This window comes from Sparus aurata, chromosome 13, assembly GCF_900880675.1.
Source record: "Sparus aurata chromosome 13, fSpaAur1.1, whole genome shotgun sequence".
NCBI classification, from domain to species: Eukaryota; Metazoa; Chordata; class Actinopteri; order Spariformes; family Sparidae; genus Sparus; species Sparus aurata.
The window spans coordinates 30979601-31001507 of NC_044199.1; the positions used below are offsets into that span (position 1 = coordinate 30979601).

Below are 21907 nucleotides of genomic sequence, written 5' to 3' on the forward strand. Positions count from 1 at the left end.
ATGACACGTCAACGCTCTCAAAACAACATTGCCGTGCAGCGTACCAGCGAACGGCAGAGTGGACCTCTGTAGTGTGGTCCTAGTTTGGTTAGGTTCAGGACATGATCATGATTCGGCTTTAAAAAAAACAAACTATGTATGCTATGTACAGTATTTGACATGATTTAACTACATTAATTGGTTACTTTATACCACCTGACTTCCTCCCTAATATTTACTGCGGCCGATAAAGGTCTCCGCCTAACATTAAAAGGAAATATGAGTAATAAGCTGCTTGCAAAGTGGTCGTATGGTCGTTTTTCTGATGAGGACAGGCTGGACGGTTTGGTTACAGCTGGCACCCTTTATTACCCTTCACTCTCCCCCTCATTTTCCTGCCTGGTAGGAATATTACTGTGTATATAAAGACTACCACGGTGCCCACATGTTGTGAAATTCTACTACAGTTACTGACAAGTGACACACAGAAGTACAACTGCAGATTTTCAAACTGTATTCACTACTTCAACCAAGACAGACAGAAATCTGGGACCTAAAGCAGCACTTCCCCCCTGAGAGGTGCTCATTCATCTCCCTCCATGTTCCTCTAAAAATGATATCAAGTGTTCATCGATGACCCTTCACCAGTGTTGTGTCTGACGCACGGATGTGATGTTTAACCCAACAGCTCCACTCGGTGGCTCGACAGAAGTGTTACCCGAAGGAGCAGAAATCACCACGGGACAAACATGTGCAATGTGTTGGTCGTGTTTATTGTAAGTTACAGAAAAATAAAAAGATTTGCCGTCGGTCCCTGAGAACTGTCTCTTTATGAATACTTAAAAGCAAAACCATTTCACTCAGCAACAGCAGTTGAGAAAGAAACAATAGAAAGATTTAAGTGCATAACGGCATCATAATTTCTCCCAAAAATCCTTTTTGCTCACCTATAGTTCACAGTTTATACACCTTATATGATACAAATGTCTGACGTAACCCTCTGAGACAAAGAGAAGTGGCAGTTTGACAGGGTCTCTCGACATGTTTTGTTTTTTTAGGTCATAAGAACTCCTCATAACCACATGTGGTTTAAAAGAGCTTTAACAAACTTTCCACACTTTATTTTTAATGGAATATAACAAACAAGTCTCTATTTTACGGCTTGTAGAGAAACTATTCAACTTCATTCCCAAGATATGCAAAGAAGCGTATTTACATTAACGCGTACGAAAAATCCTCGACACAAAACCGGCAAACTCGCTCCAAACGAGTCAATATTTATCTTTCACACTTCTTCGATCTAATTATTCATCGCGTCGTTAAATATAACTCACAAATGTCGCAATAAATACAGAGGCAAATGCTGCGTCACTTTATAGATTAAGAAAAAAAAACGACAGGCACACACCACAATGTGATAGATGATGTCTGAATATTTATGAGCACAATTTTTACGAGACGCTTCCCTTCCCGGCAGAAATATTTTGGAGCGCTAACACTAAAATAATCACATTCATATTTCAGTTCCTTTGCCGCCTCTGAACGGTAAAAATAGCTGGAAGCTTCGTGTTGACTGTTAACTAAAAAATACATGTAATCAACTGCGGTCCTGACTAACAGACAGTCAGATAAAGAGACATGGAGATGGCAATCAAGTCTGTGAAGAGTCTTCGTTGACAGGAAGCAGTGACATGAGAACAATCTACACGACGCAATAAGGATTTTTCACTGCAACGTTTTTTTGTTGTCAAAGTGAACAAAAGTGACCGGCAGCATGTTTCATCTTCTGAAGGAGGAAAACGAGCTCTTACACCAAACTGTGCGCAGACAAACCCCAAAGGATGAAAACTGAAGGTAAACCACCGCACAAACATGAAAAACGCAAACAAAACTTAACATAGTGAAGACGAGAGGAAATACAGTTCTGAGCTCTGTCGATGCAGTTCGGCTCTGGTCAAACTTACTAGCACCATTAGTTGATCATCATTCGATTGAGTGATTGATCGCAGATAAACGATTGAAAAATGACATGTCAGCGATGTGGCGTCGCGGTGATCACAGATTCAAATTCAGTTTCTTTGAGTCTCCCTCCATTGCTAGTAGAGCTGCAATGCTTAATCAAGTAGTTGACAACTTTTAAATTAGTTGCAAACTATTTTGATAAACGATTAAGAGACTTGAGGTTTTGTTTTTTTTATGGCATAAAAGCCAAAATGATCTGAATCCAGTTTCTTAAATGTAAATATGTCCTGCTCTCTTTCCTCATCTGACTGAATATCTTTGTGTTGTGGACAAACGAGAGATTTGAGGTTACTGTGGAGATATTTCCGTGCAGGAAGGAGTAAGAACATGGCTCGGCATGAATGCAGTATTTTCATGGCCATGGATGTGATGTTCATGTTCTTGTTCATGGCAAGACACCTTTTTAATCAAAAAGAATGACATAGTACTCTGGAAGTTAGGACTCTTTATCACCTTACAATAAAGTTATTTTATGGTTTCAACATGTTTGAGGTTTTTTTTCATGCACGTACATGATTTGGATCCAGGATCAATAAACTGTTTCAGAATCACCAAAATGTAAATGATACCCAACACCACCATTTTTAAAAGATTTTTTTATCTCTTCCGGTCGTGTGCATCTAAACTCCTAACACTTCAGAAACGGTGTTTCTTCTGATGGGATTCAGACTGAGACAGGTTATATGCTGCTCTCATAGGACACACTTGTTCGTGAGCCTGGCGCCTGATCCTCGAGGGTGACCTTCTCATTAACTGTGTGGACTGAAGCTTTTGTGTTGATGCCGCGTCCATTGTTCCCTTGTCTTTCACTTGACAGCAGTGCCTGACACACCTCTTCCTCCTCCTCTTCTCCATATCTGTCAGGTGAGGACGGGCCTATAGCTTGTCTGGTACCAGGCATCGATGTCCTGACGTGCTCTCCCGTTTCGGTCCCCTCCTCCCCGAATGTGCGGCAGTTCATGATGAGTGGCGGCAGAGGAACGCTCCGTGCCAGATCCTCCATATGTCGGGCGAACTCCATCGTCTTGTACTGCGTGACCTTGGCCAACTCCAGCGTCTTGGCTGACGTGATGATGGGAATCTGCTTGGCGACCTCAAACGCCTTCTGCAGCTTCTCTGCGCCCTCGGTGCGGAAGAACTCGTTGATGGCCCTCTCCGTCTTCTTGAGGTGGCTGCTGACCATGCACAGCCGCGCCACGTTGAGGATCATGGTGATGGTGAAGGCCACCAGGCAGACGATGACGAAGTACAGGCCGAGGCCGCTGTTGTTGTGGGCTACACGCACAGTGATGGTGTAGTTCTTGCTCCCACCGACGGCACTGGAGGCGACGCAGGTGTAGCGTCCACGGTCCTCGAAGGAGACAACAGTGATGTTCAGGACCCCGTTCTCCTCAATCTGCCACTTCCCGCCTAGTGTCAAGACACACAAGACGCACAAGGCAACAAGACAAAGACAGGTTTCATTTTAGGAATGTGAGTTCAGAATTGGGACAACTTATCAGCTCCTTCATCAAGCAGTTTGGAATGTGGCATGAAAACACATTTACACCAGCCAACAAACAAACAAACGAACAAACAAACATTTAACTCTAATTTCACTTCAGTTTCACTTGAAGGTGCGATATGTAAGAATTGGCATCTTGTTGTACTCCAAACAAATATGTGGCAGCGTATCACCAGAATAACCGCTAACTGCTGCCTACTGTAGCTACCTTTAGCTAGTTAGCACAGTTAGCAGTGCAGCAGAAGTATGGACAGAGCTTGGAGCACTGAGGGAGTGTCAGTGTTACTGTGATGGGATATGGCTTGCACAGGAACTTTCAAAACGACACGGGCTGGGGCTAGCTAGTTAGCACGCTAACTTCAAATAAACGTCATAATGTAAAAAGTGTTGTTAAAGTATACTTCTATGTGATTCTTTATGGTTTCAACTAAAATTCTTACATATAACACCTTTAATGTCACACAAAACACTAGCTGATGAGATGAAAGCAGCATTATGTTCTGGATGAAGGTTCATGATGGCGACGCCAACAAGAGGTAGAATGATAGCATGAAATTATAAAGAGGTAGCATTATTTGTGCCATACCAGCATTTTTTTTTTACCTTAAAACTGGGTTAAACTGGGCTAAATGTGAACATTTGCTTACTTTTAATTTTCATGTCAACGCGTTAGGGTTAGGGTTATAATTAATGTCACCATCATTTTACTTTTGTTACTCTGGACGGCAAAAGTATACACCTTTTTGGTCAGAAGAAAATCTTGTCATCTGTACAAAATGTTCTGTTATTTTGTTTTATAGTTTAACACAAGAACATTGTTTATTTTATTGTGAAATTATTTTGCTTTTTGTTTTTTGTAGGTTATGTTTTATTGTTAAAACTGCCAGTATGCACAGTTTTCAGGCTACGTTAGTTTATTTGACATAATGAGAAACGTTCTGATAAATTATACTCATATTATTATAATTATATGTATTATTCGTCTATATTAATACTGTGCTTAATCATATGTAACCTTTCGTTGACTGCCGTGGTGCCATGCGTTTGTTCTGCTCCTGTCTCCTGTGTGTCTCTCACCAGGTGACGTCCTCACCCAGGAGCCTGGAGATGAAGCCATGGGGAGCTGCAGCCAGAAGCACCAGGCACATTTGGGAGCTTGTGTGCTGAATGTGTGTTGCTGTGTACTGACGGAGGTGTGTTTTTTCATCACCTAGGTGGACAGTACTTGTGAGTGAGTATAAAGGGGGGCTGTTCACCTCTGACCAAGAGGCTTCTAACTAACTGGAGGGGAGTTGCAGGCTTTTAAACTCTGCGTGGGAGTGTCCTTACAGGGACGTTATGGCCACTTGCGGGTCGTTGACTGGTCTTCATGTGGGTTGCTAAGGCTAGGTGAGCCCAGGTGTATATGCTTGTTAAGCTGTCTGGGGAGGGAACTCAGTACTGCACTGTGTGTGGGTCGTAGGCCACCTCCTCTGTTCCTCTCTGTGATTATTATTTCACTCAAGTTGAAACCACACATTATTTTCAAACTATTTAACCTTGCTTTAAATGTGGTAATATGTTATTAATTTGAGCTCGAACCACAGTTTCCTTGCTTTCTTTTCCCCTGAGTGACACCTGTTGTTACTCTCCTAATCCCCTCGACTTTTTCAATTACATGATGATCTCTAGATTTAAAGCATTTGTTTTAATCTGGATTTGTAGACCACATTTTACTGGGTGTTTCATGGCGTGTGGGAGAACTGGTTTCAAAGTTTCCTTGTTTTAAAACTTTTCAGTATGTGACTTGAATGTCTCCGTGGTGCTAAAAAAAAGTCGAGTTGCTCTCAGCACAGCATGTTCTCCTCACCGAGCAGAGGGCCTTTAGAGTTGTACCACTTGATGTCATCATGGCCTCCAGTCACGTTACACTCGATCAGTGCGCTGGATCCCTCCTTGACCACGATGTGCCTCCTGGAGGAGACGCTGAAGGACGCCCCCTCCGCCTCTGATCCGTTCTGAGCTCCGTCTGCGGTCCAACCGCCAACCAGAAGGACAGTGAGAAGCAGGTGTGACAGGTGGTGTCTCTGAGCTGAAGACATTGCGAAAAGGAGTTCCAGCGGCAGCTCACCTTCAGACGAGACAAACCTGCAGAACAGGAACAGTCAACGGTTATGGCTCATGCAGCAGCACAGGACTGTTAAAACCTCACTTCATTTAATGGTCCTGCCTATATATGATGAATCACTGCAGTCTTCAGTATTTTGACATACACACATAAATCCTCGGGACCTACCACTCACATCAATTACTTTTTAATTAAATGTAGAAATGAGTTGTAGCTGTGAAATTTAACCACATTTTCTGGAAGTCGAAGACCAAAACTTCAGTTTAAACTGTATTTTTATGTTTTTTCTTCACACTTTTTTGCTTTTCTTTTCAGGCATTACATTTTAAATTACAATAATATAGATTTCATTTGTAATATGGACTTCTCTTAAATTGTTTTTCAGCTGAAATAGTCGCTTTGACACTTTTGGACTTTTCAGCGCTTCATGAAAAACAGAGGTCAGTTCTGTAGCGCTTTAAAATAAACAGTGAAGTAATGAAGGTAATTGTTAATGAGTTATGACACAATATCCAAAGAGCACCGTTGGAGAGGAAGCCTGCAGACACATTTTAAAAACTCTAATTCCAGTGCACTAAATCTGTAGAAGACTAAAAAGTAAAATTATGTGTTCCTTACATTTATTCACAGACTGTAAATCTCTGGTAATATAAGACTGCTAATGGAGTGAAAATATCTTATAAGTAAGGAATACATGGAGCACGTACAGTCTTGTAGGATGGTGTTTCATTTTATCTATGGCAAGCAACTTATTATCTTGTATCAGTGAACTTTGCCTCACCTGTCCTATTTCAAGTCTTATCTTTAGACATAACATGCATCAAATATATAAAATTACTTTTAAAAATCAGTCATAGTATTATTACCTTTAATTTATGTTAACACTAATATGCCTGTGATGTTCCAATTAGACAAGTTGCTATAAAATCACCTTATTCTTATACCATTACTACAATCATCCCATAATATATGACTATGAATTAATTATTTAGATGTGTGATTATGGGCGGATTGTAGCCGGCCACCAGAGGAGGAAAGGAGCACACACATGAAACTCAAACACCTGATACCAAAACCTCAGACAGACTGTGAGTCACATGAGATGGGAGATTCTCACCTGCTGCTCTGACAGCGACCAGAACATCAGATCCTCGACCGGCATAAGCATCAGTTATGTTCAGTAACTTGCTGTATGTTAAAATATATTCTTTTACCTATTTTAGTCCGCTGCTCAGCTTTAATCCTCTTGTGTTAAGCAAAGCACACACGATCCGTCCAGTCCGTCCACTTCCTGCTTCAGGTAAAGTGAGTGGGCGTGGCCTGTTTTCAACTCTGTCATCCAGGTTGGTGCCTTCAGGGTATGGCCTGAAGGGAAATAACTGTGGTTTTTAACAAAACTTCTGTTTTCACTTAATTATGATGGTAACAATCATTTATCTTTCAGCATATTCATTTATTTATCTGAAGCTAGTTAAACGTGTTGGGGATGTTACATATTCCAACAGGTTTTATGACTATTTGTTTCTTTAATTTCATTGCTTTTACGCAGAACATTTTGGATTGACAAAGGCAAAAAAAACAAAACAGTATTAACCGCGAGATATAATCTTATCTTTATTTTAAAAACTGTTTGATCAAAATGTAATTTTGGCTGTCAAAGCACCTTATTTTTTTCTACAATGTTGACTTTAATTGTGTGTATTTATTGATAATTGTAAGTGTCCTGTTTTTTAATGAATACAAGAATTGATAACTTATTTTTTGAGCTGACATGAATGACAAATTAATTTTGATATATTTTAAACAGTTTTATTCTTGGCAATCAAAGTTATTAACAGGTGTTTTTTCGTTGTTGCCGGAAGTCCAAAATATTTTATTTTGACGGTTTCGGAAGTCATGCTTTTATTTTATCAACGTATTTTGACACGTTTAGGCTTTACGTCAAGCGACCAAACGAGCGTTAAGGAAAGACCGGTAGTATGAAAGAAGACACTTCAAAGTAAAATCATAACGTCTGTCACCAACGGGATACAAACAAATTATGTATCATAAAATATATCGACAAATCTCTTTTGAAAGTGTCTGTTTGAATATTAATCCAGGTAGGAGCTCTTATATTTGTGATGATAAAGATTCCCACGTCGACATATCCTTTAATTTCACAGACAAAACGCCAACGTTCTTGGCACACTTTTATTTTGAAGATTCCAAGCGGAACTTAAATTCCTCAGTGTTGCTAACTGTTGGAGCAGCTCAGTGAAAACAAACTGTGACGTGGCTAATCCATGGTGGACAAAAAGAGCGAGAAAACCTCTGTCAATAAACTGTTTAGTGGAAAACTGAGAGGTGTTTAACGTGTAAAAAGACAAGTGCAAACCGAAATAAAGAAGATAAAGTTTCCTGTTGTCGATTTTGTGAAAGGAAACCGGTGGAGACTCCGGTTACGTTGACTGCTAGTTAGCATCCAGACTTTGACAGGAGAGAAGGTGAGTTTGTAGCACCAGGTTTACAGTGTGTCTTGTTTATTAACGTCAGTTAATGTATCGAAAATTATTAAAACAGATAACATTCATAACAGGGAAGATGAAAACAAAGCTAACGTTCCTCCTAGCTATAATGTCAGTTATGTGAACGAGTCATTAGCTTAGCAAAAGTACTAACGTTAGCATAAGTAAAGCATGAATACCAATGCAATGCTTTTATTACAATAGCACATATAGCTAATGGGTTGTATGATTTACAGATCTGAAGGTAAGGTTTATGTAATATGTTTCTTTATAAATACCTGTTCTTGATGTGTAGTTAATGAAATTGTACTTTAATGCACAGAGATTCAGTATGTAGATGTTCAGTAAAGTATACTGTGGACAATGTACACTGCAGTGCACAATACATTATGAAGGTCTGGTTTCAGACTTCTAAGGCTGGACTTTAAACTATCATTATCTCCAGCTGTTCAGAAAACCAGCAGCTTAATAGTTGACTGCTGTTCCCTGGGTGTTGGTGAAATGCATTGTGGGAAAGGTGGTAGGATACAGCTGGTTGAAGGAAAACTGGTCTCACTGAAACAGTGTATTACAGTATTTTGCTAAAAGGCCCTGCCTGTAATGAATGCATCACATATTATTATAACATTTGATTCTAACAGTGCCTTAGGTGCTGTCAGTTTGACTGGATACTTGTTTGTCTAATAGCTATATCCTGCATTGTATTTTCCCTTTGAAGGTATGTGCTAAGACATTAAGATGTCAGACAGTGAAGCCACAGCAGCAGAGGCTCCAGAGGTGTCAACACCAGAGAGTCAGGATGCCTCTCCTGCCGGAACGCCCGACAGCTCCTCAGAAATCACGCCTGACACCTCGACAGACGTGGCCCCGACGAGGAAAGCCCGGAGGAGACCAGAACCCAAACCTGCAGCCGAAGTCGAGGAGAAGCCGAAAGTAGAGGAGCAGCCGACCAAGGCACTGATGAGATAATTATCTTCATGCTAAATAAAAGTATAAATATCGATAAAAAGAGAACTTAACTTGTGTAGGAATGCCTCGCCAATTGTTTGACTAGTTGAACTCACTTGACGATAGCTGACAAATGTTAATTTCACAGAAGTCTGCAGTTGTTTTTGCAAGTTTTTTAACACTGGTGGTAAAGCTCGTCTTGGATCAATTGCATTTTCCCAGTCTATTATTTAGATGAGTTATTTATCATGTCTTCATCATTCACAACCTCTGTTCCTTCCTTTTTCTTGTCTTTCCCTCGCGTCCTCTCTCTTAGACACCCAGTGAGTCCACTGTGTCTCAGGGTGGTTGGGGATACTGGGGCAGCTGGGGAAAATCCATCTTATCTACAGCAACAGCTACTGTGGCCACCGTAGGTGAGTATCGAGTGGGGGCTGAAACTAAAAATAATTTTCATTTTATTTAAAAAAAAAAAAAGAGAAATGCTCTTCACAATTTCCTTGAGCCCAAAGTGACTTCCTTATTTGCTTATTTTGTACAAAACCCAAAGAGTTTTCATTTGCTGTCGTAAATGAAAAAGAAAAAAGCAACAAACCCTCACATTCAAGAGGCTGGACCCAGAATATGTTCGACATTTTTGTTCAAAAATTGCTAGAACGCGTAATAGATTATCAAACTAGATGACAATTCATTTTCTTTAAGTCAACACCTAATCATTCTGTATTATACACAATATTTATGGTGGTTGGCTTTTTAACCGGTTGTCATCTTGACAGTACTGCTTGTCTTTCCTGTCCACCCAGGCCAGGGTCTCACAAATGTGATAGAGAAGGCGGAGACGTCTCTGGGAATCCCCAGTCCCACTGAACTCTCTGCACAAGTTGAAGAAGAGGAGAAAGAGCTGGGTGAGGTGTTGCTGTATGTTGTGTGTTGAGTTAACTTGTACAAATATGAAAATGAGTCTGTTCATCACACAGATCTTATTTTCTTCATATGGTTTCAAACATGTATAATGATATTCATCGTCTTTGCTTCTCCTGCAGGTGAAGGCAACAGTGAGGCAGACAAAGTGGCAGCAGATGGGTCGGCAGCGGTGGGCAGTGCAATGGGAATGCTGACGTCGCTTACCAGCGTTGTGCAGAGTACTGTAAGCAGAAATATTCCCTGTATTTATTGGAGGAGAGGGAAGTTTTCCCCCTCAAAAAAAATTCAGTTTAACTTATAAACAGTTTGTCATGATCCAGTAGAAGTTATTCTTGTGTGGAGCACCGATATTGAAAACACACAGCTCTTGAGCAATGTTAACATTGCGATATTGTTTTTTTTTTTCCAGTAGCTCTACTATTTTTCGTCATGTCAATCCAATTCACTCTTGATTCAGCTTTTAAAATGTTCCAAGAATGCAAATATGACTCCTATAAGTTCAGAGCTTTTTTCTTTCCTGTTCAGTCTGTAAAACACTTTCCAAACCTTTGTAATGCAAACAATCCTGTTGACGTTTCAGTGACAAAGTATGTCCTGATTTGAGGTTGTTTTGGATTTTCAGACATGTCTTTAGTTCATCAGGTGCAGCCAGTTTGCATCACCAGAGAACAACAGTTTGTTTTTTTGTTTTTTTGTGGCTTAATGCTTCTGTATTATGCGAAACACAGCCTTTACATTTGTTATAACTCAAGGTTTTAAGCTCCTTAATTACTAATTAATTCACTCAAGTATCTTATATTTCTAGTAAGCCGTTCGCTAAGAGCCGGTGTTGTTGATGTGGATATTACACTGACACTAAGCTCTTCATCTTCTCTCCTCCTCACAGGGGAAAACAGTGATAACAGGCGGTCTTGACGCTCTGGAGTTCATCGGGAAGAAGACGATGGATGTGATAGCAGAAGGCGATCCCGGCTTTAAGAAGACCAAAGGATTGATGATCAGGAACGCCACTCTGTCTCAGGTAGTTCAACCACAGTCGGACATGTAAATGAGGAGCTCAAAGAAAAGATGGAAGCAGATGAGACCACACGCTGTTTTACCGATTATAAGACATCCAAATGTTTAACTTGCCAGAACAAGTTTGATTGAAGCTGATCTAAATTTGGTCAGAAAAACTTGGGAGGGAGTTCCTACATTATTTTCACCCCACGTGTTAAATCATTATGCAACTAGAGTCTTCATCAGCAAAACCAAGGCAAAACAAGACATAACAGGATGAAAGTAAAGAGTGTTGTTTTCAATGACTCCTTATCAGTGTACGATATAAACTTCAGCTGACCTGAACCATTTTTATTCTTCTTTGTCTGACAGGTTACTGATGTATCTGCCCTCCCTTTCTCTTTTAACTCTTCGCCTCTCTCCCTCCCTTAGGTGTTGAGGGAGGCGAAGGAGCGCGAGGAGCTGCAGACAGCAGAGACAGCAGAGTCTGATTCAGAGAAGAAGGTGGTCGCTCACTATGGGATGCTGTTTGATGAGTTTCAGGGTCTCTCGCACCTCGAGGCGCTGGAGATTCTGTCCCGAGACAGCGAGTCGAAGGTACGATCAGAGTTTCATTCCAAAACATGACAGCTGCTGTGGATATATAGACGTACTGACACATAGTTTTTACGTAACACGATTCAATGGAATCTGGTGAAATCTGTTTTTGCTGCAGGTGAAGTCGGTGCTGACCACTCTGTCAGGAGAGGAGCTGGTTCAGCTCAGAGACGAGCTGGAACTCATCAAGGACGCTTTCTCCCTGGTGGAGTTTGATGACGAGGAGGTGGACGAGAAGAAAGGTATCCTAAAAATACTCCCTGAAAGAAGAATACAGCACAAACTGATGTAACACCTGAAAGGATTGATTATACATTTGTATTTCCAGATGAAGACGGCTCAGAGTTTGAGAGAGAGTTAACGGAGGCCCTGGAGGGTCTGAGTGTCTCTGCTACAGCTGAAAAACTCAGCAAGGTATTAACTCCACATTTCTGTGTTTTGGATCAGATTCCTGTTCTGTCCTAGTCGACAAAGTTATTTTTGAGGTTGTAGTTTTCAAATTTCAGACATAAAATTGAATGTATAGTTGAATCTAAACCTGTCTGACACAGCGTAAGTATCAAAGATGTAGTATGTAATGCATGGTTGTGGTTTTGGGTTGTGTTAGATCGTGACAGTGGTTTACAAACCTCAGTAATGTAACGGCATGTTCTCCGACCTCCGACAGGCCTGTAAGAGCACCTGCAGCCAGATCACTGATATAACCAATCCAGAGGAGGAAGAGGGAGAGGAGGACGCAAAGAAAACACTCTCTGTAGAGGTACGCTCATATTAACAATGATCTATAATGTACTTTACAAAGGAGGGATCATTTGAGGCTGCATTCGGATGTACTTGCTTTTTTAAAAACAGGTTAGACTCGTAGCTTTATCACGACGCTCGGGCGTGTTCTAATACAGTGTGGAAGAACGGCAGCTCAGGGTATCGAGTTATGAAGTTAGTTTTTAGATATATAATATTTAGTTCAAGAGACATATGAACGTTTCCGGGATTGTTGGAACCAGGAGACATTTGTAATTTCATTTAAGGTTATAGAGTGTTTTATTCGGTCGCCTGTCTCTTAAACTTACGAGGAAACACAGGATGACACGTCAGAGAGTGAGGAAAGATGTGAGCGAATGAAACCAAACGTAACACGAATCAAACTTTACTACTTAATCAAACTCTGAACACAACTTCACAGACACACACACAGCACTCCCGTGATCCTACACTACTTACTTCTTTCCTTTTGATTGAAACCCGAAGCCGCAGAAATGACACACTGTAGCTTTAACTTACTGAGAGATCAATTTCAAATCTATTGATTATACTGTAGATCAGTTAATTGTTTAACTGTGTGTGTGTGTTGAATTGTGTAGGAGGTTCATGCTGCAGCCATCAGGAGTCTGGCAGAGCTGACAGCTCGATCCATCGAGCTTTTCCACAAGCTGGCTGAGATGATCCTCTTCTCCAACGGCAGCACGGAGGCCAGCGTTCTGTCACAGTAAGACTCCATCTGCTCCCTGTTTGAATGTGTGTGGAGACGCTGCAGCAGCTGTTTTATCTGTCGTTTAACTGAACTCTGTATTTCCGTCAGGTTAACTGTTGTCCTGTGTAAAGAAATCTCACTGCTTTCCAAGAAGTTCACATCCTGTTTAACAACAGCAGGGGTAAGTGTTCTGCGTTTTGTGATTTTAACAGACGGCAGCTCTTTGGATCAGAGTTTTACTGCCGAAACAGACGTGAATATGGGAAATACATTCATCATTACAGACAGATGCTCACCAAATTACTGAATTTGTTTAGAGATCATGGCGAGATCTGAATTTTCATCACCGTTTAAGTGTTTTTTTAATGGCTCCAGCTGCATTATGGGAAGTGTAGTATCCTGTGTTTTTAGAGCTTATCCCACCTGAGGGACAAACAGTGACTACATCTACAACTCTTTCAATCATCTGTGATCGTCCTCTAATGACACACACCTGAAGTCACAGCATTTCTATATCAATAAATGTCTTTTTCCTGTTAATCAGTTTTTCCATTTGCTTTAATGAACATGTCTTCTTGTTTGTACCTAAACAGAGGATGGTGTCTTTAATAACAGTGGCAGCTCTTCTGTTTATGTTGATCTAAATGTTCTTCTTTACAGTCAAACGAGAAGGGAGACGTCCTCAACCCACTGATAACAGGAGTGTTTTTAGAGGTTTGTGTCATGCTACTACAGCACTAATCATCCACACACACATAAACAGTGTAATTAAACACTCTTGCAGTTTCATCTTTGTCCATTTTATTGCCTGCATAATGGTCATTTTCTCCTTAAAGGGTGTTAAAATGTCTCACAAATGATGTTTGATGTGACTCTCCGTTGCAAATGTACACCATCATTTAACAATTAAATATTTTTATGTGCAGATAATTCACAACTCTGTATTTAATTGTCGTTCTCTGCTGATTGCATAAGATGGAGGGTCCCAAAACCTCCTGTAGGTGAACAGGAAACGCTGAACTTGTAGTTTGGAGTGCAGCAGTTCAGAGGAGGCAAACCTGAGCATTTTGGAATCCAAATCATTTCAGTCACTTCATGCTGAATCTAATTCTTACTACACATCAGCAGCATCAACAAAGGAGCGCTTCGACATTTTAGGAGTATTTTTAAAAAATGTGGTGTTTGGGTGTGCATGTGGTTTCACTTCAGAGGCATAAATACGGTCATTTCAGAGATTAAAGTACTGTGTGCCTCAAGTTGACGTGTGATAAATCCTCCTTCCTCACAGGCATCCAACAGTGCGTCTTACATCCAGGATGCTTTCCAGCTGCTGATGCCCATCCTGGAGATCTCCCACATCCAGAGGAGATCTGAGTCCACCGAGCAGTAAACCAGCTGATGTCACCTCCGCACTCCATCGAACGCCATGACACAGCGGAGAACTGGCACATCTTTGAAACTATTTTTTTTTTTTTTAAAGTGGGCTGCGTCAGCTCTTCCTCTGTCTGGTTTTCGGCTCTGGAGAAAATCAATTTCACACCCGGGAGGAGAAGTGTGTTTTTGTCAAACAGTGTTAACTTCTTCGGAATATGCTAGTTTTATTGTGAAGCCCAGTAGATGGACTCATCGAAGTACAGTGTTAAGTGGGTTTGGATCAACCAGGTGTGAGGGGAACAGATGCATCTGTTTGAAACATGGAGCGACTTGTTGTTCTTTCTTTTATTCCATCACATACTTGTGACACATATACGATGGTACACCGGTGGTAATTTGTTATAAATAAAAAGGTGTATCTCTTGATAAATATCAAAATGTATTGATAATATATTTTTCTCTTTACTACAATTACAGAGAATATTTGGGAATCAGTTTTCTATGCATGTCTCTCTAAAACACTGCCGTGCAACATGTTCCTGGAGCAGTTAGAGGCTGAACGTCTTTGCTCAAGGGCACTGACAAGTATTGAACAAGCACACAGTGTTAGGACCTAAACGTGTCACCGGGCCTGCGACTTTTTTCTGACAAACGGGGTTTCAGCTGACTTATAAAGCCTTGAATCACACCTTCAACGCACAGATGTTCTTTAAGTTTTTGCCAACCATGGTATTATCCTCAAATCATGGGCAGTCTGGCTGTAATTAGTCTAGATCTAATGACAGCTGTTTGTAGAAGGAAAGGGTTTATTACCGTACATGCAGTTCAACTTAGGGGCTTTCCTGCTTTTGGCTCTCTGCATTGAGAGGCTCAGCTCAACTTTTTCAGAAAAAAAACACTATTACAGCCATGAATGTTAGGTGAATGTTCAGACGTTTTCCTCTCAGAGTCTTGAAAGACTCGGAACACACATCATTTCTTCTAGAAGACTTGCAACTGCACTTCGCCGCTTGAGACAACATTGTTCATAGAGACGTGGTTCTTAACTTGGATTACCTCCAGAAAAGAGTTAGAAAAACAGCTCTGGTGTTCTGTTAAAGCCAGACCAACCCAAACCGCTCAGATCTGTACTCGGGACATCTTTAACTTTCAGATGAGTGAATTAATCAACAAAGTACTTTTTTGTAAAAGCTCTTAACTCCACCTTCTTAGTCTGGAAACTTACTCTTCCATCCTATTGACCTCTATCCTGAAAAGTGTTGGTCCCTCAAGAGAAATCTTCTGTTTCATCCTCAGCTCTGTGTTCCCGTTATTCCCCTCTCATGTAAATTCCGGATAGAGAAACATGTCATAAATTGTACATTTCAGTCATTTTGTCCTTATTGCCCTCTCAATTCATTATTCGTGAAATTTCAGAATAACTTCAGGTGTTTATTATCTGCCATGGAGATCGTGATGGTCTTCTTTATGATATTGAACTGCTAACAGCTGTGTGTTGTGGGCATGTGAAGTGATATACTTTAGAGCAATATACTGTGCTGTATATCAGGTATTTGAGATGGGTTTTCAATTAAATGTGCTTTCATATAAGGCCCAGTCTGTGGTTTGTGTGTTTAAGAGGAAATGACAGATTAAATTGACTATTTTTTTTTTTTTACCCTGATACATAAAGAGCAGAGGCTGTTCCAGCTGCAGACTGCTGCCAGACGTTTTGGAATGAAACATTCACCGATCACAAACGGGTGTAATGATCATGTATTTATGAAGTTACTCCCTGAACGAAATCGCATTTATGTATTCATGTTTCGTTTGTTTTTTTTGTCTCTCAATCCACAGACTCGATTGTGGCCAGTTTGCATCTTGACTCTTTATCTTGTAGAAAACAGTTTAAATGACAGAAGTTTAACAGATCGTCGAAGTAAAACTTGTGTTAAAACAATGTACACATACTCCATTGCAATTAAAAACGCTACATTCAAACCTTTACCAAAGTAAAGGAAGGCAAGTTATCAACACATTGTACTTAAAATATTAACAGTTAATGGTTTTATTGTGGAGAAAATTATCCATGAGAACATTATGCTGTTGTATGACTGTATTACTAAGTGTGATAGAATAAAAAGCACAATATTTACCTCTTCCACCACTGAATAGTTCCAAAACATATTTAGTGTTAATGGTAATTTAGAATTTTTGTGAAGAAGTAATGTTTATTTATTTATTTATTTATTTATTTATTTTTCAATGTGTTGAGCAGTTAAAATGACTTTGTTTCACTTCAGTTGGCGGCGTAATTATTATGTTGAAATGTGTAAATGGAAAAAAAAATATATAAAAGGTGAAAAAATTTGAAGAAAAGGAAAAGAAAGAAAGGGAAATGGTTTGTAATGATTGCAGGCTCATTTCACGCCTTTACATTTCCCAAGCAGTAGGTGGCGTTGTGCACATTTACCGCCGACTCGCTGATATACGCGAAGAAGAAGAAGGAGAAGTAGCAGCAGAAGAAAACGAAGAAGAAGACAAGAGGCGCTAACAACTAGCTTGGCAGGGTACGTCGAGGAAATTCTGAGGTAAACCTAGTTTTTCATTCTTTTATACCTTCCGCAGTTTACGCGCTGCCATGTCTGTATTGTGTGAAGCCGCTGTGACATCCCGAGAAGTGCAAAAGAAGAGTCGTTTCATTTAATCTTTCTCCGGTAATGTTAGCTTTCTCGGTAACGCGAGGATTAGCTTGTAAACGTTAGCCGTTTGTGCTAAACACTCAGCTAGTGCGTTGGTCCCTCGCTACAACGTACAACGTTAGTTAGCTTAGTTTTGAACAGTATTTTAAACTTTGCAGCTGTTTAAATGTCCAACGACTCTATTGAACTATTTCCAACGACTTTCAATTAAACGGAATTTTTTGTCATTTGTGGTGCTTTACTTTAGTTTTCTGTTAGGTTAGTTAGCCTGATATCATAAACAACCAACAGCTAGCTTGATGTCATGGTAACACAGGCACTGCATTTAAAAGGAAATCACCTTTCATACCTATCTCCAGAACTTCTATTAAAAACTCAGTGTCCGTGATGTTAATGATGGAGCAAAATGCTACTAGCTTCAGTAAAACATCTCTGGTTATAACTTGAAACATTTCTATGTCAGTAAAAACTAGTAAAGCCTCCAAAAATTCTATAACTTAGAATTGAATCAACAGTTTGTAAAGCAGTTTGAAAAAAAAGGTTTTATCCTCACAGTGTGTTTTTACTGCTTCAAAGTGTAGAAAACGTGGCAATATGATTAATTAGGCCTGGTGGAACTGACAAAGCTTCATCTTTGCTGCTTTAAAGAAAATTAAGGCTCTCACTTGAAAGAACAAGAAAATACTTTGTATGCACTTAGAAGGCTGTAGGCTGTGAGGAGTCACCTTTTTCACAAACTTTCAAACAAAAAAGGCAACGTTGGAAGACACTCGTTGTAATTTTTCGCACTAGATTGGTGAGAAATCAATAAATATGTGTATCAAATGTGTTTCTCTGTTGATTTTCCTTTCTCATAATTTGCATATATATAATATATGTGTATGAGCTTTGCATTCAGCATTTTTATGTGTTAATGTGTGATTCGTGCATTAATGTGTAGGTGTATTATCCTCAGGGGTTTCAGCATTAGCGGTATTAATATTGATGGTCATCTTTCCCTTTTTATTCCCTCACAGCATTGTCTTTCTTCACCACACGGCCTCCCCTTCGCCCCCCTTGACGAGTGCTGCAGGATTGTTGGGGTTTTAGCTCTCGCCCTGACCTGCAAACATGCCAGCCGCACTTACAGATTCCAGTCAGATAATCTGTGAAGTCTGGGCGAGCAATGTGGAGGATGAAATGAGGAAAATCCGGCAGATTATTCAAAGCTATAATTACATTGCTATGGTAGGTTACAGTCTGACACTGTAATACATTACTTTGCCTTATTTGAGTAATGTGTTTCTAAAGTGCCGTATTGTAGATGTTGTTTTATAAAACCTTTTAAAACATTGCATGAGTGATACATGACTGAGCTGGGTAACCCGGACACATGTGAACATTGTCTTGGAAACATGTTGTTAGAGCTCATGATTCTTGTATTTTTTTATAACCAGAGAAGCATCAGTGTCTATTTGGATTGGATTTTCAGAAATATATTTTTGACTTTCTATTACCTGACACGATTGATGGAGGACCTTATTTCTGTAAACTACAGTGAACAGAGTCCTGCTGCAGCAAATAACAACTTTTAAGATGCAACCAAATCTTCTTCAGTAAAAAAAGAAGTAGTTGGTATTAGGTAGTAAAAAGGGCAACAAAAGTGATAAATGAAAAAATGTTGGTGCAGTTGAGTGACAGCCATCACATGCTACTGAGAACTCACTGTGCAGGAATGTAGAAGGGTGGAGTTTTTAATTATTATAGTTCTTTTTTTTTACCAGGACACAGAATTCCCTGGAGTCGTGGTCCGGCCAATCGGCGAGTTTCGCAGCACAGTGGACTACCAGTACCAGCTGCTGCGGTGTAACGTCGACCTCCTGAAGATCATCCAGCTCGGCCTCACGTTCATGAACGAGGATGGAGACTATCCTCCGGGCACGACGACGTGGCAATTCAACTTCAAGTTTAACCTCACGTAGGCGGACTGCTTTCTTTCAACTTATTTCATTTGATTCTGATGATTGTTGATGACACTACCTGAGTATCTGTACTGTTTCTCCTCACAGAGAAGACATGTACTCACAGGACTCCATAGACCTGCTACAGAACTCCGGCCTCCAGTTCAAAAAACACGAAGAAGAAGGAATTGACACACTCTACTTCGCTGAGCTCCTCATGACGTCGGGTCTGGTGCTGTGTGAAAACGTCAAGTGGCTCTCCTTCCACAGGTTTGTTCTGACTCAACTTTTACTTTATTAATCCCAGTTCAGAAGACATTTAACCCCAGTTTTTAAGTTATAAAACACAGATCATTCCTTTCTGCATTTTAAACCAATCGGAGTGAATATTAGCACCTGCAACCTTCACTGCAGAGCCTTTTTTTTTTTTTTTTACTCCAAAGACCACAACAAAGATTTTTCCTCTTTTACTTTGTAGATTTTTCCAATCCAGAAATTTGTTTTAAAGAAAACCGTCATGTTTGATTTGAGAAAGAACCTTAATTTAAACCCTACGCTGTAGAAAACACAAATTAAGTGCCTGTGGGATTTTTCACTGATTTCTGACAAGACTGTAGAAGCATTAGCATTTTTACATGGCTTCAATTTGTGCCATGGTGACCGCTTTTAAGTTGAACCCAGCAACATCAGTGTAATCCCAACCATCTTGACTTTAATCTTTCTTCCTGTTCTACATCTCTCAGCGGCTACGACTTCGGCTATCTGGTGAAGCTCCTGACAGACGCACGGCTCCCTGAGGAGGAACACGACTTCTTCCAGATCCTCAACCTGTTCTTTCCCGCAATCTATGATGTCAAGTACTTAATGAAAAGCTGCAAGAACCTGAAGGTACTGTCGACACATACAGGGCTGGGCAGGGTGTTACTGTATGTATCAGAGGTGTTGATTATGTACTAAGGTGACAACATCTGTCACAACAAGTCTTGAGATGTCTGATTTTGGTGTGTTTGTGTGCAGGGAGGGCTACAGGAGGTAGCAGACCAGCTGGAGCTGAAGAGGATCGGGCGGCAGCATCAGGCTGGATCAGACTCGCTGCTCACCGGCATGGCTTTCTTCAGGATGAAAGAGGTACAGTCACACAGATATCCAGAGGTTTATTTATTTAGTTTATTGTGTGGCAGGAGCTGATCTGCAGCTGATCGGCTTCTATGGACTGTCAAATGTTTTTGTGCTCGGAGTTCGTTTTGGAACACGTAACATCTAAATGGTACGCTATAAATTGTCACTGAAAACACATCAGGAGAGAAAAAGACATCGAACAGGTTCGTGGGTCTTATTTGATCAACACTGCTGGGTTTTATAGTTCAGTTTTTTTCAGCCTCTGTCAGGACATTTGTGGATTTCTGCTTTCAGAAGAGTGGTAGGCAAAATTGGGAGCTGTTTACCATTGTGATACAAAGCTGGTTGAAAATCGGCTTAAACTTCCTGTTTTGAAGAGAAAAACTTCACATCAAGGAAGTTACTGATCCATTTTGTGGGAGTTGAATGTGTAAGAATAGCAGGTGTGCACTGCTTATATCTAACTGAAATCTTTTTTTTTTTCTTCAGCTTTTCTTTGAAGACAACATTGATGACGCAAAGTATTGTGGGAGATTGTACGGCCTGGGCTCGGGCTCCACCCAACCCCAGAACGGCATCTCCAGCTCGGGCCAGGAGGAGACGAACAACAAGCACTGACTGAGCGCTCAGATCTTCAAGTGGAGTACGCACTTGTTTTAAAACCCAACCAGCAGATTCCCTCTGATCTCCCTCAACGAGACAAAACAAAAACACCTTTCTTTCCAGTTTCCTCCTGAGTGACTGTAAATGGACTCACAGCGGATCCTTCACTGACTCACTCGTTTCTTTTTAGTCACTTTTACTGAGTACATGGCCATATATTCAGAACGCTCTTTTAATCTGTTGGATTTTTTTGCTCCAGCATTATAGTGACGCCCTTCTTTAACAGCATGGGACCAGCTCCTGTATCATACTGTGATTTCAGACCAAACCTTGACAAAAAAAAAGAAAAAACAGTCCGATCCTTCAGTTCAGGCTTTCCTTCATCAGCGGGACGTGTCTCTTGTTGCAGGGATTTCATTTTTTAAGTTAATGTTGGAAGGGCCTGTAAATTAAAATGTATAATTTTGATGAAAATAAAAATGTTTTAGCTCTTTTCCACTTTCAGAAACTTTTAACAGTGTATAACTGTGCTTGGTTATGCATGTTTTTCAATGGGCAAACTACTGTCATTCTGTACATTCACCCACCAAACCAAACTGTCCACCGTCAGGTTTACAGATGTTGTGGTTACTCTTGTTTTTACATTTGACATTGTTTTAACAGTTGTATATTAAATTGTTTTGTATTTTCAATGTAAACGTTAAGGATTTGATCTTTTTTACGAGCCGTACACGACACACAGCTTGTTCAATATCTACGTTGAAGGATACATTTCAGGTCCTTTGGAAAATCTAATCCATGAGACTTCAAAGTAGAGCTGAAAAAAATTCCTAACCCTAACCCGGAAAAATAAACCAACTATTTTGGAACATAATGAACTTTTTTTAATCAAGCAAACTGCCTGTTTTCAGCTCCCCTCCCTTTTTTTGTAATGCCCTTTTACGGTGGCCCATTCAGGCACTATGGCTGATATTTATTATCAAGAAGCTCTTAAACAGGAATCCTTCCATTGCAACAAATGTAACCTGAATTTCCCCTAAAGAAAAAACTCAATCCTGCTCCAGGTTCTGCATCTCAACAGAACTCAGTCTGAGCCTCCCTCAGGCTCTTTTGTATGTGGACTCAAAGAGAC

General features: G+C 40.3%; 3 protein-coding genes across 4 annotated transcripts; 2 read left to right on the forward strand and 1 right to left on the reverse strand.

Annotated features, from left to right (window-relative positions):
- Window positions 1-731: 731 nt before the first annotated feature.
- Window positions 732-6950, reverse strand: LOC115593556 (microfibrillar-associated protein 3-like). Of its 2 annotated transcripts, none has more exons than XM_030437113.1 (3): window positions 6827-6950; window positions 5355-5632; window positions 732-3411 (listed from the first exon to the last, which is right to left on the reverse strand). In XM_030437113.1, exons 2-3 carry the CDS (start codon window positions 5584-5586, stop codon window positions 2681-2683), a joined length of 963 nt encoding a protein of 320 aa, XP_030292973.1. In that variant the 5' UTR covers window positions 5587-5632; window positions 6827-6950; the 3' UTR covers window positions 732-2680. The 2 variants fall into 2 exon arrangements, with proteins under 2 accessions (XP_030292973.1, XP_030292972.1); XM_030437112.1 differs by having other exon boundaries at window positions 6730-6916.
- Window positions 6951-7853: 903 nt separating this feature from the next.
- Window positions 7854-16024, forward strand: fam114a2 (family with sequence similarity 114 member A2). Its single transcript, XM_030438907.1, has 14 exons — window positions 7854-8098; window positions 8838-9073; window positions 9384-9483; window positions 9871-9972; window positions 10111-10214; window positions 10878-11012; window positions 11423-11587; window positions 11706-11829; window positions 11916-12001; window positions 12255-12347; window positions 12949-13073; window positions 13167-13239; window positions 13719-13772; window positions 14347-16024. The coding sequence occupies exons 2-14, from the start codon at window positions 8858-8860 to the stop codon at window positions 14446-14448; spliced, it is 1479 nt and encodes a 492-aa protein (XP_030294767.1). The 5' UTR covers window positions 7854-8098; window positions 8838-8857; the 3' UTR covers window positions 14449-16024.
- An 845-nt stretch (window positions 16025-16869) lies between these two features.
- cnot8 (CCR4-NOT transcription complex, subunit 8) lies at window positions 16870-21473 on the forward strand. The gene is made up of 7 exons (XM_030438193.1): window positions 16870-17002; window positions 18130-18340; window positions 18877-19070; window positions 19162-19323; window positions 19797-19941; window positions 20071-20181; window positions 20662-21473. The coding sequence occupies exons 2-7, from the start codon at window positions 18224-18226 to the stop codon at window positions 20788-20790; spliced, it is 858 nt and encodes a 285-aa protein (XP_030294053.1). The 5' UTR covers window positions 16870-17002; window positions 18130-18223; the 3' UTR covers window positions 20791-21473.
- The last annotated feature ends 434 nt before the right edge of the window (window positions 21474-21907 follow it).